Source organism: Nomascus leucogenys, chromosome 7b (genome assembly GCF_006542625.1).
Source record: "Nomascus leucogenys isolate Asia chromosome 7b, Asia_NLE_v1, whole genome shotgun sequence".
Lineage (NCBI taxonomy): Eukaryota > Metazoa > Chordata > Mammalia > Primates > Hylobatidae > Nomascus > Nomascus leucogenys.
The window spans coordinates 3,774,896-3,792,871 of record NC_044387.1 but is presented as its reverse complement, the minus strand read 5'-3'; the positions used below and the strand labels follow the sequence as shown (position 1 = coordinate 3,792,871).

At 50.5% G+C, this 17,976-nt stretch overlaps 1 protein-coding gene across 2 annotated transcripts in view; it reads right to left on the bottom strand.

The window, feature by feature from the left end:
• Positions 1 to 17,976, bottom strand: part of CERK (ceramide kinase) — a 55,412-nt gene that overhangs the window by 15,429 nt on the left and 22,007 nt on the right. For both annotated transcript variants that reach the window (XM_003278571.4, XM_030815345.1), the window contains exons 4-7: positions 13,011 to 13,136; positions 11,609 to 11,672; positions 8,108 to 8,253; positions 1,926 to 2,000 (exon numbers count right to left, since the gene is read on the bottom strand). In XM_003278571.4, the coding sequence (XP_003278619.2) occupies positions 1,926 to 2,000; positions 8,108 to 8,253; positions 11,609 to 11,672; positions 13,011 to 13,136 (411 nt within the window). The remainder of the gene's footprint in view (positions 1 to 1,925; positions 2,001 to 8,107; positions 8,254 to 11,608; positions 11,673 to 13,010; positions 13,137 to 17,976) is intronic.

Below are 17,976 nucleotides of genomic sequence, written 5' to 3'. Positions count from 1 at the left end.
AAGAAAAAGTACATGGCATTTTAAAATACAAAATCAAGCCGAGTGCAGTGGTTCACACCTGTAATCCCAGCACCTGGGGAGGCCAAGGCGGGCAGACCACCTGAGGTCAGGAGTTTGAGACCAGGCTGGCCAAAATGGTGAGATCTTGTCTCTACTAAACATACAAAAATTAGCCAGGCATGGTTGAGACCAGCCTGGGCAACAGGGCAAAACCCTTTCTCTACAAAAAAAAAAAAAAAAAAAAAAAAAAAGAAATCCCAGCTAGTGGCGAGGCTGAGGCAGGAGAATTGCTTGAACCCGGGAGGTGGAGGTTGCAGTGAGCCGAGATCACACCACTGTACTCCAGCCTGGGCCACAGAGTGAGATTCTGTTTCAAAAAAATAAAATAGGCCACGTGCGGTGGCTCGCGCCTGTAATCCCAGCACTTCGGGAGGCTGAGGTGGGTGGATCACCTGAGGTCAGGAGTTCGAGACCAGCCTGGCCAACATGGTGAAACCCGGTCTCTACTAAAAATACAAAATGAGCTGGGCGTGGTGGCAGGCGCCTGTAATCCCAGCTACTTGGAAGGCTGAGTCAGGAGAATCGCTTGAACCCAGGAGGCGTAGGTTGCAGTGAGCTGAGATTGCGCCACGGTACTTTAGCCTGGGCAACAAGAGCAAAACTCTGTCTCAAAATAAAATAAAGTAAAATGGAATAAAATAAAATGCAAAATCAGAAGTAGGCCGGGCACAGTGGCTCACGCCTATAATCCCAGCACTTTGGGAGGGCAAGGTGAGAGGATCACTTGAGCCCAGGAGTTTGAGACACAGGCAGAACCTGTCTCTACAAAAAAACACAAAAATTAGCCAGGGGTAGTGGTGCACTTCTGTAATCCCAGCTACTAAGAAGACTGAGGTGGGAGGATCGCTTGAGTTCTAGAGGTCGAGGCTGCAGTGAGTCAAGATCATGCCACTGCACTCCAGCCTGGGTGACAGAGTGGGACCCTGTCTCAAAGAAAAAAATATCCTGACCGGGTGCTGTGGCTCACGCCTGTAATCCCAACACTTTGGAAGGCCGAGGCGGGTGGATCACCCGAGGTCAGGAGTTCGAGACCAGCCTGACCAATATGGTGAAACCCCATCCCTACTAAAAGTACAACACGAACTGGACGTGGTGGTGCGAGCCTGTAATCCCAGCTACTTGAGAGGCTGACGCAGGAGAATCGCTTGAACCTGGGAGGTGAAAGTTGTGGTGAGCCAAGATAGCGCCACTACACTCCAGCCTGGGCGACAACTGGGAAACTCCGTCTCAAAAAAAAAAAAAAAAAAAAAAAAATCCTAAGTGGCTATTTTAAAATATACAATGTCTGTGACTTCAGGTGAGGCACGGTAACCCTGTCTACTGGGATGAGGAACAGGCGAAGGCACAAAAGATCTGTCCTGCCAGAGCCCACCGTGCTGAGTGCCATGGGCAGCCCCTTCTGCTCTTCCTCACCGGGGCTCTGCGTCCTGGACGGAAGCCTCGAGGCCTCACAAAGGCACGCGTTCCACAGCTGGCAGCCCAGGCACAGCTGCCTGCACCCACTGCCACAGGCACTATGGCGGGGACGCGGGTGGCTTCAGAGCCTCGGGGCAGCAGCCTGTGGAGGAGGAACTGAGCAAGAGTCAGGTGAGCTGAGTACAGCATCGCACATGCGGTGGATTCTGTGGGAAAGAACTCGGCCCACACCAGGCGTGCCCCCAGGGAGGCCGTCCTGACAACACGGCCTCGGGGTTGCGTGCTGAGTGGGATCACAGCGCAGTTAGCAGAGCAGGGGACACAGCGTGACCCACGTTCCAGGACAGGACGGCAGCGGCTGGAACATGCCAGTGGGGACCAGAATGGGACAGGCCTGGGGCGCAGGAGGCCTGGCTGCCACCGTGCGCACGCGCAGAGGAGGGGCTCACCGACAACGATGTGCAGCGCCGAGGTTTCTGCGTCGCTGGCGCCCACGGTGGAGTAACACACGCAGTCCGTTGACCCTGTAAAGGGGAAAAGAAGGCCCTGAATATCATCAGAATGACTGAATTGTAATTGCCTCCCAATTCACTGAGTGGTACCTCATTCCTTTCCTTCCATGGCCCTAGAGTCAACACTAAGGAATAAATAGAATTTACCTACAAAATGAATATGGAAAATACTAGCGTTGATTCCTCAAGAATATCGAGATTGGGCCAGGCGGTGGCTCACGCCTGTAATCCCAGCACTCTGAGAGGCCGAGGTGGGCGGATGACTTGAGGTCAGGAGTTCGAGACCAGCCTGGCCAACATGGTGAAACGCCGACTCTACTAAAAATATAAAAATTAGCCAGGCGTGGTGGCATGCACCTGTAATACCAGCTCCTCAGGAGGCTGAAGCAGGAGAATCGCTTGATCCCAGGAGGCGAAGGCTGCAGTGAGTCGAGATTGCACCGCTATCCAGCCTGGGCGACGGAGTGAGACTTCATCTCAAAAAAAAAAAAAAAAAGAGCCAAAAAGTAAAAAAAAATATGTATATATAAGTGAGCATTTAAGATTACAGGCATAACTAATTTTTTTTTTTTTTTTCTGAGACGGAGTCTTGCTCTGTCGCCCAGGCTGGAGTGCAGTGGCATGATCTTGGCTCACTGCAACCTCTGTCTCCCAGGTTCAAGCAATTCTCCTGCCTCAGCCTCCCGAGGAGCTGAGATTACAGGCACGTGCCACTACGCCCCGGCTAACTTTTGTATTCTTAGTAGAGACGGGGTTTCACCATGATGGCCAGGCTGGTCTCTAACTCTTGACCTTGTGATCCGCCCGCCTTGGCCTCCCAAAGTGCTGGGATTAGACGTGAGCCACCGCACCTGGCCCTGGTAAACTTCCGAAGCGGCTGGATGCGGCGAAGGTCACACACAGCCATTAATTGAGATCTTAATACCAGGACAGCCAGGACAGGCGGCTCAGGTCCCTGCTTCAGCCCGATGTTCCCCGTGAATGGGGCCGGCTGCGGCTTACGCATCTTTTTATCCTGCGCTTCACTGGCTCAGATGAAAGGGAAGCTGCAGCTGCCCCGGCTGATCGCACGGCCTTCCCTCTGAGGACCAAGCTCAAGAGAATGATTTGCATCCACAATGACCACCCATGCCTGTGGGAGTAGCTGTGCTGGCTCTCAACATTCCCCACACAACTCAATACGGGAGTTCCTCATCCACCCGGCCAGCACTGCCGCCACCCAAGTAACGACCGACCACATGCTCCCGTTCACCCGAGAAGGACCGGGCTCCAGGGAGGTTGCCCCCAGCACACGCGCATCATCTCCTTGAGCCTCTCTGTGCCTAAGTCATTAGCAGGCAATGCTGGCTGAAGTTGCGAGCAGCAGTTGCAGTTACAAGCTCACACCTGATGAAGGACCGAATGAATGACGATCTCTTCTTCCTATCGATTTGCTAATGCATCTATATTAATACGTATGTGGAACAGACTTGGAAGGTAAAACATGCTAGATCAGGTCTCAAAGCAGCCGGAGCCATGCCCTTCAGATGCTCCAGTGACATCTGTTCCAGAGGCAGCCATCCACAGGAGGCAGCTCAACACCCTCTAGATCCCAGGACCCCAACCCCCACCTGCCCCTCCTGCCCCCAGCCAGCAAGACAAGCAGTGACCTCTGCACCTTCTAGTGGCTGGAACCCTGGAGCATGAGTGAGTTCAGGTACCTGCTGCCACCACCGGCCGTGCGCATCCAGGCGGCCTCCCACAGGTTCTGTGGCTGTCAGGTCTCACTCACAACTCTTGTGCCCCCAGGCTGGTCCCCAGGTTGCCATGGCGACTGTTACAGGGGCCCCACCTTGGGTGCCTCCCTCACCCTTACTCCTCCACTCAAGGCGATGCTGCGGAGCAGAGACTCCACACAGCCCCCCACCAGCTACACCCCGGAGTCTCAGACCCCATGCAGCGCCCCCTACCGTCCAAGCCACCAGCGTTCTCACTGGGACCCAGGGCTCTTAGGACCAAATGCAGAGAGCGATATGGGAGCAGAGTCGGACGTCACCCCCTGCCAAACCACCACCTCCAAGACCTCCTGCTGCGTGGCAGAGTGGAACTCGGCATCTCCCTCGGGCCCTGCCCTGCTCCTCCACCCCACCCCCACCCCCAGCCACAATGGCTTCCTTGTCCCGAACACCCCCAGCTCCTCCCACCTGCTGCCCTCTGCACCAGCTGACTCCCGGACTAGGCCCCTCACCTGTCACCTCTCAGAAAGGCCTCCTGGACACCCATGGAAAGGGGCCACAAAGAGACCCTCTCCCCAAACCCTCCCCCTAGTGGCATTTGCTACAATGTGCGCCCAGCCTGGGAAAGGCTTTTATGCCCACATTTGGTGGGGTGCCTGCTGTCCTCTCCTGGGGCAGAGGCCATAGCCAAGGCCTAGAGGAGGGCAGGGCACACAGCGGTATCCCCACCCTGACCACGGGGCAGGACACACAGCGGTACCTCCACCCTGACCATGGTGAAGTGTAGCCTGCATCCCCAGGAGCACTCCTGAGCCGCATCTCTCAGCTCCTGAGGTCGTTGTGGATTTTAAGAGCTGAGGGTTTTAGGGCTTAGCGCTGCCACTGGCACATGGTGACAAAAGACAGGTTTCTTGCAAGCAAGGTAAGAACCATACAGCATAGATGAGAATGCAGAAAAACAGAATTCATGGAATCCAGAACACACCACACACAAAGTTAAAAGACCAAAACCTAATTTGGAAAAGAGTTGTAAGACACAAAAACCAATGAAGGGCAAATAACATATAGACAATGTTATGGTCAATTAGAAAGTGACAGGCTGGGCATGGTGGCTCACGCCTGTAATCCCAGCACTTTGGGAAGCTGAGGTGGGTGGATCACGAGGTCAGGAGTTCAAGACCAGCCTGGCCAACATGGTGAAACCCTGTCTCTACTAAAAATACAAATATTAGCCTGGCACGGTGGCGGGCACCTGTAATCCCAGCTACTGGGGAGGCTGAGGCAGGAGAATTGCTTGAACCCGGGAGGCGGAGGTTGCAGTGAGCTGAGATCATGCCACTGCACTCCAGCCTGGGTGACAGAGCAAGACTCCATCTCAAAAAAAAACAAAAAACAAAAAAGTGACAACACCCTCTTGCTTCCCCATGAGAACATGGACTAAGCAGGGAAAGGAAGTTTACAAAAGCACACAATGCAAACAGCAAGAGGACCTGTGAAAAGCAGTGTGGCCTCATGCATAATGAAAGAAATACAAATAAAGAGAGTAAATAAAGATAGTGAATAAGGTAGCATACTCAGTCTATCAGATGGGATAAAAGTTAAACCGCAGACAAACCTCCAGGCTGCGCCAGGCTCGGGGAAACTCCCCCTCCCAGCCCGTGGGTGGCCTTTATGGGAGAATTAAGTGGGCCCAGAGACTCCACATCAAGGGATGTCCACAAGGAAATATGACATGGAGCCTCTGAGAACCACACGTGCGCAGGGGCCGGGGTCCTTCATGAGTGTGGAAGATGCAGAGAGAGTACGGAAAGAAGGATGGGAGAGAGGGGCCTGGGGTGAAGACGGCAGGAGATGGAGCCTTGATCTCAGGCACTTGTGGCCTTAGGGAGACACAGTGCAAGGCCACCAACTTTGGTTGTCTGGGTCATTCAAAGAATCGGAACGGGCTGGGTGCAGTGGCTCATGCCTGTAATCCCAGCATCTTGGGAGGCCAAGGCAGGCAGATCACTTGAGGTCAGGAGTTTGAGACCACCCTGGCCAACATAGCAAAACCCTGTCTCTACTAAAAATACAAAATTAGCCAGGCATGGTGGCACACACCTGTAGTCTCAGCTGCTCAGGAGGCTGAGGCAGGAGAATCGCTTAAGCCCAGGAGGCAGAGGTTGCAGTGAGCCGAGATCACACCACTGCACTCCAGCCTGGACGACAGAATGAGACTCTGATTCAAACCAACCAACCAACCAACCAACCCAAAGAACTGGAACGCCTCTTGAACCAGCGCCAGCCAGCAAGACAAGTGGTGGGTGACCGGCCAGGTATGGTGGTGCACGCCTGTAATCTCAGCACTTTGGGAGGCAGAGGCTGGTGGATCACTTGAGTCCAGGAGTTGGAGACCAGCCTGGGCAACATGGTGAAACTCCATCTCTACAAAAATATGAAAAAAAAATTAGCCCCGTGTGGTGGTGCACGCCTGTGGTCCCCGCTACTTGGGAGGCTGAGGCAAGAGGATCACTTGAGCCTGGGGCAGTCTAGGCTGCAGTGAGCCACGATCATGCCACTGCACTCCAAACTAGGTGACAGAGTGAGACCCAGTCTCAAACAAAAAGACAAGCCGTGATCTCTGCACCTTCTGGGGCCGGGAGCCTGGAGCGTGTGAGTGTGCTGAGTGTGCATGAACATAGAGCTCGATTGTGCACAGTTGTGCTCATTCAACAGATATCTAAGAGGGCCTTTGGGTGCCAGGGCTGGGTGCCCCACCGAGGACACACGAGTGAAAGCCAAGCTCCCTGCCCGCAGGGAAGACAGACATCAGCCAAAGCCCAGGGGCCCTCCCGAGCCGTCTGCTCCCGGCCGGCTCTTCCGCTCTCCCCACTCCTAACTGCCTGGCAGGAACCGAGAGGTCGGCAGCACACAGGAAGCCTGAGAAGCACGTGAGGAAATCCAGCAGAGGCTCCCCCGAGACCCAGCGGGATGTTTCCACAGTGCTTTGGTTTAACCGAGAGACTTGTTACTGGAAGGGGCGCTGAGAGCTTTTTCTCTATGGAGCTATTTCTAAAGAACCATTTCTCCCCTTAGTGTCTCCCAGCCAGGAGCAGGGCTGTTCCCATCAGACAGGACTCTTCTCAGGTGAGCGACATTCTTCTAAAACTCATCAGGCGATATTATGAAAAGTTCCTCTCTATAAATAACTGCATCACGCCTTCCCTCAATGCCAAAGGGAAGGGATCGTAACCAGACGATCATCCTTTCCTATATATTTAAAACCATGACCATGGTCAACTTGTTGCTAACGATTATTAGTAATTCACGAGATATTATGCTAACACAAATCCCCCTAAAAATGAGTCTTGATACTGAAAACACCTGCAGTGTCACCATCCATGGGGAACACTTTGCCTCACACCATTATTCACAAGCTCTGTCATTAAGAAGGAGTAATGGTTTAAGTTTAAAGGACGACTCCTTCAAGTAAACACTGGCCCACAATGTCACCTGTCGGAGGCAGGTTAGAGTTGAGAGCAGCACCCACAGAGAAGGTGGCTCAGGGCCTGTCCCTCATGAGGACTGGCCTTTCCCTTGCTTTGCAGCAAAGTGGGCTCAAAGCCTCCAACTCTCGCTCCCATCCGGTGACCTGTGACCTCACCCCAGTGCCTCCTGTCTTCATCCATAAAATGGGGATGACTGCAGTGCTCACGTCCCAGAGCTGTGATGAGAGTGAAAGTGTGCACTGTGCCGCCACCCTCAGGGCCAGACACAGAGCCGGAGAGGACAGAGGCACCTCGTCCCCTGCCAGGTCATTCGCAAAGCCTGCAACGCACCACGCTCAGGCCCTCACCTTGGCTTAGCTTAACACTGTGATTTTTCAAAGAACAAGGTGCTTCCTAGAAGGATGTTGAATGGACCAAGCCAAACTAGCACTTCAGGACACAGCCCAGCTGCTCCCGGGCTCAGCCAGGTCCTGCCCTTGGTTCCGCCCCCCCTTTCCCCGCTCAGTCCCCTCCCAACTCCCCAGCCCGACTCCTTCTGCCCACACCCACCCCTAACTCCCAGTTCCTTCAGGTCCAGAAGCCACTTCTTCCAGAACGCACCCCCTGCCAACCTACCCACCTGCTCCCGGGCACCGGGGGTTCCCCACTCCAGGACTGCACCCCCGGCGGCGGGGTTCTCCTGCCTTGTGTGAAGCAGCCTTTGGGGTGGTCGGGCAACTTTCCTTTCCATGAGCGTCTATTTCACTGGGGTCATACTCTCAATGATATCCCCTCAAGAGTGGCCCTAATGTTAGGAAATATGTATGAACTAAACTGAGTATAATTGGGTCATTAAGTGTCTAAGGTGGCTGCTTGTGCAGAACAATTCCAAAGGACGGGGACGAAAAGCATAGAGAATGCCAGGCCGGCTCCGTACCCGCAGGAATGATTCCGATCCGGAGGCTGCTGGGGACCAGCACGGCCCGGGGGTGGTTCTGGTCGACCCCGGCGCTCCTCTGCGTCCTCCCAATCAGACCGTGCAGCACCTCGCTGAACATGCCGTCTCCGCCAACACAGACGATGCTGCGGGAGGAACACAGCTGGTCAGGGCCCCTGCAGGTGCGGCCCTCCAAGCGCAGCAGGCCTGAGGCTTCCAGCTTCGGGAGGGGCAGCCTGCGCACCTGGCCCTTGGCAGGCATCTGTAAGTGTGGCTCCTGAAATGTCCCTAAGTGATAAGGTCGTGCCTCTGTGCCGGTTGGCCTAGACCATGTGCACAAATAATGAGATTTATGGCAAATACCGGCTTTCCTTCTGTGAGTCTGGAATTTGGGTTGCTAGGCAGAGAATGCCTGCATGCCTGTACCCCATCAAAAACACTACACTCTAGGTCTCAGGACTCAAGTTTGCAGGGCGGGAACAGTAGACCTGTGCTGCTGCATTTGTGGGAGCAGAGAGGGTGCACTCCAGGTGACCCGCACTGCGGGAGAGGCACAGCAATCTGCGCGGGGACGTTTCTCCTTTGCTGAGCTGGCTGTGCAGCCTTGCTCTGTCCCGTCAGAAATCTCAGCCGAGAGCACGACTCTAGCTCAGGCAGCAAATCACCAGCCGTGTGGGTGGTCTTGAAGACCCAAGGCAAGAGCAGAGGGGACGGAATAAATGCTGGACAAAATGGGTCATGAGACAATCTAAGGAGAGGAGATGGAGAAAGGGGACAGTGGCTGAAGGGAGAAAGGACGGGTTGGTTTCAGGGTGTGCTGTCCTATGCCGGGGATGACCCACAGGGAACCAACACCGAGGTGGCAGAATGAGAGGTGCAGGCATGGAGACAGACATGTCACTGCAGCCCAGAGGGAAGGCAGAGGACAGGGCTCAGGTTTCCTGGACATCTCCATAGCCTACGGCAGCCCAAGAGCTCTCATCACCCGGGAAGAGAGGGTTGCAGGTGGAAGGTCCGCCTGTAGAGGAGCGGCGTGAGTGGACTAGGGGGTGCAGCCTGAGGGGCCTCCCTCAAACATGACAGCATCAAGGTGCCTGCCCATTCCCCAGTGGGTCTGGCTGTGCAGGCGTGGCCAGTCTCCAGGGCTGGGGTCTCTGCCCACCACCCACCATGCAGGCCACCTGCTTCGGGCCCGGCTCCCGTGGGAAGGCTCTTTGCCCTTCCCCATAGCCTACACCTTGCGCTGGGTCTGCCTTCCCAGCGGGGCTGTGGTTTCGAGGACAAGGCATCCTTGAATGTGCAGTGTAGCACCTGTGCGTCAGACAGACAGATCACTCAGACAGACAGCTCAGCCGCAGGAAGAGCAGCCCTCACTGGCCAGGCCTCCCAGCCTCCTGCAGGGCACGTCCCTGGGTTTGGGGAGAAGGTGTGCCCTCAGGAGGTGAGGCTGATCCCTTGGCTAGGGTGGGTGCAATAAGGTACCAGCCCCATCTCTGCTGAAAAGTGAAGATGACTGTCTTCCAGCCAAGCTGCTCTCGGGTGGAGTTAGTGGGGAGAAGTACATGGAAGAGCTGCTGTCGGATGGAGTTGGGGAGACGTGCATGCAGGAGCTGCCGTCGGGTGGAGTTGGGGAGACGTGCGTGCAGGAGCTGCCGTCGGGTGGAGTTGGGGAGACGTGCGTGCAGGAGCTGCTGTCAGGTGGAGTGGGTGGGGAGAAGTACATGGAAGAGCTGCTGTTGGGTGGAGTGGGTGGGGGGAGGTGCGTGCAGGAGCTGCTGTCGGGTGGAGTGGGTGGGGGAGGTGCGTGGAGGAGCTGCTGTCAGGTGGAGTTGGGGAGACGTGCGTGGAGGAGCCGCCTGCTTCCTGGAGCCCATGAACAGAACACTCCCGCATTAGGAGGGGAGCAAAGGGGTCTCCCTGTCAGCACCTGGGGGCACGGGCTCCTTTTATTTCCCTTTCTAACCTTAGCACCAGCAGAGTGCTGGGACCTGGCGGACACTCAATAATGTTTGTGGAATGAATAATGATTTCAATAAATATTCGCTGCAATTTATAACACATTGCTCACAGATTCCAGATGGAACAGAGAGAAGAAAACAAAAAGCCAACCAATTACAAGGCAATTAACTACAGGGGAATAGCTAAACTCAAGACGAAGGGTGAAATTTTAAGCATAAAGACCAGCATAGAAAGAGCTGGACAGACTTGAGTACATGAATTTGAAAACTTCTACTGGGAAGAATTAATGCCATAAGCAAAATTAAAAGACAATTTCAAAACTAGCAAAAATAGTTGCAAAAATATGAATATAAATATGAATTGCCTATTATTTGTTGGATAAAAGAACAAATGACTGAAATTATGGCCAACAAAAGAAAATGGGCCAAAGACATAAAAATCAATTCCAAGAAGCCAGCTAGCCAATAAACATATTTCTTAAAACATTAGAGACTTTCACATGTCAAATTAGCAGAGAAATTTTATACTGATAATAGCAAACATTTTGACAAAGACAGTAAATAAATATACTATAAGAAAGAATGTAAACTGGCCGGGCACGGTGGCTCACGCCTGTAATCCCAGCACTTTGGGAGGCTGAGGCGGGTCGCGTGGATAACCTGAGGTCAGGAGTTTGAGACCAGCCTGGCCAACATGGCGAAATCCTGTCTCTACTAAAAACACAAAAATTAGCTGGGCGTGGTGGCGGACGCCTATAATCCCAGCTACTCAGGAGGTTGAGGCAGGAGAAGCATTTGAACTTGGGAGGCGGAAGCTGCAGTGAGCCGAGGTCACGCCATTGCACTCCAGCCTGGGCAACAAGAGTGAAACTCCGCCTCAAAAAAGAAAAAAAAAAGAATGTAAGTTAATAGAATCTCTTTGGAAAGCAATATGGCTGTACACGGCAGAGATTTTAAAATGTTAATCTCCTATGACTAATTTCATTTCTAGGAATTTACCTTAAAAAATGTAGATGTATGCAGAGAGATTTATGTACAACAATGCTATCCTATTCTAAGAGCAAAAAGTGGAAAGAGCCTGAACATCTACAAGTGAGAGGCTAAATAAATATGGCATGCCCGCATAATGGACCATGATATGGGCATTAAAAATAGTACTTCTGGGAAATCTCTGGGAATTTTGGGGAAAAGAAGAATCCCAAACTATAAAAACGACAGCATCTAAAGTTTCTTGATAATGTGCTTGGTTGATCTGCTTCTCTGTCTATACAGCGCCTCATAAGCACGTCTTCTGAAAGACCGAAAGGAAACAGAACCAGCGAACAACCATTCTCGCCCAGCCCAGCCAGAGAGGAGCGTGTGACTCTGCACTTTTCCGCCTTTTCTATCTTGCCTTCCTGTAAGAAGCATGTTTACTTTTACAATTGGTCGTGGGTGGAGGCGGGGGGCGGATTTAGGAAAGGGAGCTCTCAAAACTAAGAGAGGTGGGTAGAACTTTTTCATTAACAATGGACTTGATGGCGATGACAGACGGCTTACTCACCCGTCGTATTTGTCTATGTTAATCTCATACAGAGTCTCCTTGGCCTGATTAGCATGTTCAGTAACTGTGGGGAAAAATTACATCACACAGTTTATATTCACATCTGTGAGTCCTCATGTAAAAGGCAAATCATCCATTCTTTTAAAATGAGTTCCTGTAACACCTTCAGGCGGATTTCCTAGATAAAATTCCTTCTTCAATTCTACATCGCTCTTACGGGATGGGATCAAGCTGACCTCAGGGAACGTGAACGTGAACCTCTCTCGGGCCACAGTCTGCGCGATGACATGCAGCGTTCCTGGCATTTAATTGCCGGCAAATAATAATTTTTTTTTTTTTTTTTTTTTTTTTTTTTGAGACAGAGTCTCGCTGTCGCCCAGGCTGGAGTGCAGTGGCGCGATCTCGGCTCACTGCAGGCTCCGCCCCCTGGGGTTCACGCCATTCTCCTGCCTCAGCCTCCCGAGTAGCTGGGACTACAGGCGCCCGCCACCTCGCCCGGCTAATTTTTTGTATTTTTAGTAGAGACGGGGTTTCACTCTGTTAGCCAGGATGGTCTCGATCTCCTGACCTCCTGATCCTGTAATCCCAAAGTGCTGGGATTACAGGCGTGAGCCACCGCGCCCGGCCTAACCAGCAAATAATAATTTCCTTGAAAGAGATTACATCTGTTCTATAATTTTTCCTTATTATACAAGTTACTTCCAAAATTGTACACTATACCAAAGTGTAGTAAGAAGATGTTAGTGCAGTCTCTATACCTGATGTAAACTTCTATTGAAAGTCCCCCCACCCCACAACAGGCCCCGGTGTGTGATGTGAGATTATTTCTAAGGCTTATTAATCCTTTGTGTCTCCTCTTTTGAGAATTTTCTGTCCAGAATCGTTGCCCTTTTATCTTCCTAGTGTTTTTCTTGATTGCTTTCTATGCTGAGACTTGGCTGGAAAATATTAAGTTATTTATTTTGTATTCTTCCCATTCTGGTGTGTAAAAAAAAGTTCTGTTTTGTTTAAAATAATCTTACAGGATAAAAATCTTGGGCCGGGCACAGTGGCTCATGCCTATAATCCCAGCACTTTGGGAGGCTGAGGTGGGTAAGACTGCTTAAGCCCAGGGGTTCGAAACCAGCCTGAGCAATATGGTGAAACCCCGTCTGTACAAAAAATACAAAAATTAGCCAGGCATGGTGGTGCATGGTGTGGTGCCAGCTACTTGGGAGGCTGAGGCAGGAGGATCATCTGAGCCAAGGAGGCTGAGGTTACAGTGAGCCACGATTGCACCACTGCACTCCAGCCTGGGCAACAGAGTGAGACACCGTCTAGAAAAAGCAGAAACTTCTCTAGTGACTATACTTGAATCATTTTCAAACTTACTTCTACATAGTTAACAGAATTTGTACCTTACCGATGATATCAGTGGTGATGGAGGCTAAGGTGAACAGCGGTGCCACTTTTCTTTCATATATCCGCTTGCCTTGTCCTTTTCCTCCAAATGGGTTGATAAATACCAGTAAATGCTTTGGTCTGGACGCTGCAAGACAACAACATGTAAATAACAACGAAAATAACAAAATCAAAATGAAAAGCTCTGTTACTGGACAAAATCAAACCATGAGGGTTTTAGAATTCTGCTTAGTATTATCTGATGGAAAGTATTTTTAAATCTTAAAGAACAATGACAAAGAGCTTCCTGATCTATGAAAAGAGAAAATCAACAGGTTGTCCAACTGGGCAAAGGCTATACACGCATGTTGGACATAGTGAAAATCCCATGAACTCAGAATTCCGACTGAGAAGGGCCCTCTCTGCTCTGAAGGGTGCTGTCGGGTGCACATGCTGGGGGCAGCAGCCTCGTTCTTCTGCAGGTGAAGGAGGCGAGTGTGCAGACAGCAGGAAGAAGGAAGCAGACGTAGGGAACAGTCTTAGGAGAAGCGGACCAGCGGGCATGGAAAGAAGAAGCCACACGGGGAGATGCTCGCAGAGATGGAAAGACAGAAGCCAGTGATCTCATTTCCATCTCTCCAGGGGCCCTGCCAAACTCCCATGCCTGGGTTTCCTCAGTCACCCCCATTTTCTTTTCTTTTCTTTTTTTTTTTGAGACAGAGTCTTGCTCTTCACCCAAGCCGGACTGAAGTGGCGTGATCTCGGCTCACTGCAAGCTCCGCCTCCCGGGTTCACGACATCCTCCTGCCCCAGCCTCCCAGGTAACTGGGACTACAGGCACCCACCACCACGCCCGGCTAATATTTTGTATTTTTAGTAGAGATGGGGTTTCACCGTGTTAGCCAGAGTCACCCCCATTTTCTTATAACAACTTCCACATTTCTGTTTTGGTGGGTTCATGTAACTCTGCTACTTAAAAGAACAAATCAATAAAAGTAAGAAGACAGTATCTGCCCAAGAAAACTGAAAACCTAAGTCCATACAAAAACCCAGACACAGGGCCAGGCACCGTGGCTCACACCTGTAATCCCAGCACTTTAGGAGGCCGAGGTGGGCGGATCACGAGGTCAGGAGATCGGGACCATCCTGGCTAACATGGTGAAATCCCGTCTCTACTAAAAAAATTACAAAAACATTAGCTGGGCGTGGTGATGGGCACCTGTAGTCCCAGCTACTTGGGAGGCTGAGGCAGGAGAATGGCATGAACCCGGGAGGCGGAGCTGGCAGTGAGCCAAGATTGCGCCACTGCACTCCAGCCTGAGCAACAGAGCGAGACTTCGTCTCAAACAAACAAACAAACAAACAAAAAAAACCCAAACACGAATGTTCATCACAGCATTCTTCACAACAGCCAAGCAGAGGGAACAGCCTAAACGCCCATCACCTGAAGAAGAGATTGAGATGCAGTCCACACATCAACGGAGCATCCTTCAGTCATGAAATAAGCAAACTACCGGGGCGGGACCAACGTGAATCAATGTGAAAACAGTACGCAGAGAGACTGAAGCCTTCCACGCAGGAGCACACGTCACACAATCCCACGCATGTGAAGTTTGAAAGCAGGCAAGACAACCACAACTACAACTACAAGACAACACCAGCCTGGGGGTTCCCTATCTGACTGGGAAACATCATGTGAAAACTTCTGGGGTGACAGAAGCCTTGATGGGTTTGAGTTACAAAGGTAGGTGTGTTTCAGAAGTCATTGACTGAAACTTAGGATTTTGGCCAGGCATAGCGGCTGACACCTGTAATCCCAGCACTTGGAGAGGCCAAGGCAGGAGGATCATATGAGCACAGGAGTTCAAGAGCAGCCAGGGCAATATAGTGAGACTCTGCCTCGACGAACAATAAAAAAAATTCAGGCCAGGCTCAGTGGCTCACGCCTGTTAATCCCAGCACTTTGGGAGGCCGAGGTGGGCAGATCACTTGAGGTCAGGTGTTCGAAACCAGCCTGGGCAACATGGTGAAACCCTGTCTCTACTAACAATACAAAAATTAGCTGGGAATGGTGGCCAGCGCCTGTAATCCCGGCTGCTCAGGAGGCGGAGGCAGGAGAATCACTTGAACCCAGGAAGTGGAGGTTGCAGTGAGCCAAGATCGCGCCATTGCACTCCAGCCTGGGTGACAGAGTAAGACTCCATGTCAACAAACAAACAAACAAACAAATAAATTAGCTGAGTGTGGTGGTGTGCCCTTGTAGTCCCAGCTACTCTGGAGGCTGAGGTGAGAGAATCACTTGAGCCTGGGAGGTCGAGGCTGCAGTGAGCTATGGTCATGCCACTGCACTCCAGCCTGGGCTACAGAGTGAGACATCACTCCAGATTCTACCAATATTACAAAGAAAATGAAAGAATTTACTAATAAGTTCATGCCAATAAACTCACGAATTTGGATGAAATGGTTAAACTTCTCAAAAAGCAAAATTTGTCAGAGATACCAGAAGAAATAGAAAATCTGAATAGCCTGACAGCTAATAAAGACACCAAAGCTATTAATGAAAACTTCTCACAAAGAAAACTCCAAGCCCAGATGATTTCACAACTGAATTCTTCCAAACATTTAAGGAAACAATAGCCTCAAGATTATAGGAACTCTTCCAGAGAACAGAAAAAAACAAACATGTATGAACTCTTTGTATGACACACCACTGTGACCTTGGGAACAAAACCAGACAAGGATGTTATCAGAAAGGGGCTCACATTCAGACATCCCTCCCCTGAACCTACGTGCAAAAATCCTAAACACAGTATCGGTAAGTCAAATCCAGTGATACGTAAAGAGTACTACATTGGCCGGGCGCGGTGGCTCAAGCTTGTAATCCCAGCACTTTGGGAGGCCGAGGCGGGCGGATCACGAGGTTGGGAGATCGAGACCACGGTGAAACCCCGTCTCTACTAAAAAATACAAAAAATTAGCCGGGCGTGGTGGCGGGCGCCTGTAGTCCCAGCTACTCGGAGAGGCTGAGGCAGGAGAATGGCGTGAATCCGGGAGGCGGAGCTTGCAGTGAGCTGAGATCCCGCCACTGCACTCCAGCCTGGGCGACAGAGCGAGACTCCGTCTCAAAAAAAAAAAAAAAAAAAAAAAAAAAAAAAAAAGAGTACTACATCACAACCAAGAAAGGTTTGTTTACTCCAGGACTGCAACAATGAGAAATTAATGTAACTCAACACATTAACTGAAAAAAAAGAGTCATACAATCATCTCAATAGATGCAGAAAAGGCATTTATCAAATTAAATACCCATTCTCCACTTAAAAAAACCGAAACTCTCAGAAAAGTAGGATTAAAAGGAAATTCTGTCTTAATCTGATTTTTAAAATCTATTAAAAACCTAAGAAACATCATTCTTAATGGTGAAACACTAAAACCTTTCCCCTGAGATCAGGACTGAGACAAGGATGCTGCTAGCACCCCTGTGTTGGTCCAAGCCAGGGCAAAAACATAAGGAAAAGAAATAAAAGAAGAATTGAAATGGAAGAAGCAGAACTGTTATTATACACAGCTGACACGATCGTGTTTGACAAAAATCTGCAATAATCATCAAACTATTAGCATCCGTAAGTGAAGTTTGCAAGGTCATTGAATGCAAGGTGAAATACACAGTCCTATCACATTTCTACACACAAACAATAAAAAAATAAATAAACAGTGCTGTAGGGAAAACGAGACTTTCCGATAAATGCCACAGGGTCGAGTAGATGTTTATATTTAATGAAAATACTAGGTTAGGCACAGTGGTTCCTGCCTATAGTCCCAGCTACTTGGGAGGCTGAGGCAGGAGGATTGCTTGAGCCCTGTAGTTCAAGGCCACAGTGAGCTATGATCGCACAGCTGCACTCCAGCCTGGGTGACAGAGTGAGACCCTGTCTTAAAAAAATGAATACATAAAAAGAAAGAGGAAAATGAACCTTGACTGCTCACCTCACAGTGTACACAAAGATGAATTCCAAATGGATTATATAGATCTAAATGTGAAGCGGGAAAACAATAGAGCTTGGAGAATAAGACGTCTTCATGACTTTGGAGTAGACAAAGATGTCTTCAGTAGGACACAAGATTACCAGAAAGTTTTTTAAAATCATAAAAATAGGCTGAGCATAGTAGCTCACCCTGGTAATGTCACTGCTTGGGGAGGCTGAGGTGGGAGGATTCCTTGAGCCTAGGAGTTTGAGACCAGCCTGGGCAACATATCAAGACCCCAGTTCTACGAAAACATTTTCAAAAAATCAGCCAGGCATGGTGACATGTGCCTGTAGCCTCAGCTACTTGCGAGGCTGAGGCAGAAGCATTGCTTGAGCTCAGGAGTTCAAAGCTGCAGTGAACCGTGATTGTGCCACTGTACTCCGGCCTGGGTGACAGAACCAGACCTCATCTGCCTTTTTTTTTTTTTTTTTTTTTTGAGATGGAGTTTTGCTCTTTGACCCAGGCTGGAGTGAAGTGGCGCGATCTCAGCTCACTGCAACCTCCACCCCCAGGGTTCAAGTGATTCTCCTGCCTCAGCCTCTTGAGTAGCTGGGATGACAGGTATGTGCCACCATGCCTGGCTAAGTTTTGTATTTTTAGTAGAGATAGGGTTTCACCATGTTGGCCAGGCTGGTCCCGAACTCTTGACCTCAGGTGATCCACCCGCCTCAGCCTCCCGAAGTGCTAGGATTATAGGCATGAGCCACCACGCCTGGTCAAGACCCCATATCTTTAAAAGAAAAAATATGAGATTGAAAAGGCAAGTTACAGAATGGGTAATTCTTATGAATTACATAAATTTGGGTAATTCATAAATCCAATAAAAGATTCAGATCCACAATATGTAAACAGTTTCTACACATCATTAAGAAAAAGATACAACCAGCTGGGCATGGTGGCTCACGCTTGTAATCCCAGCACTTTGGGAGGCCGAGGCAGGTAGATCACTTGAGGCCAGGAGT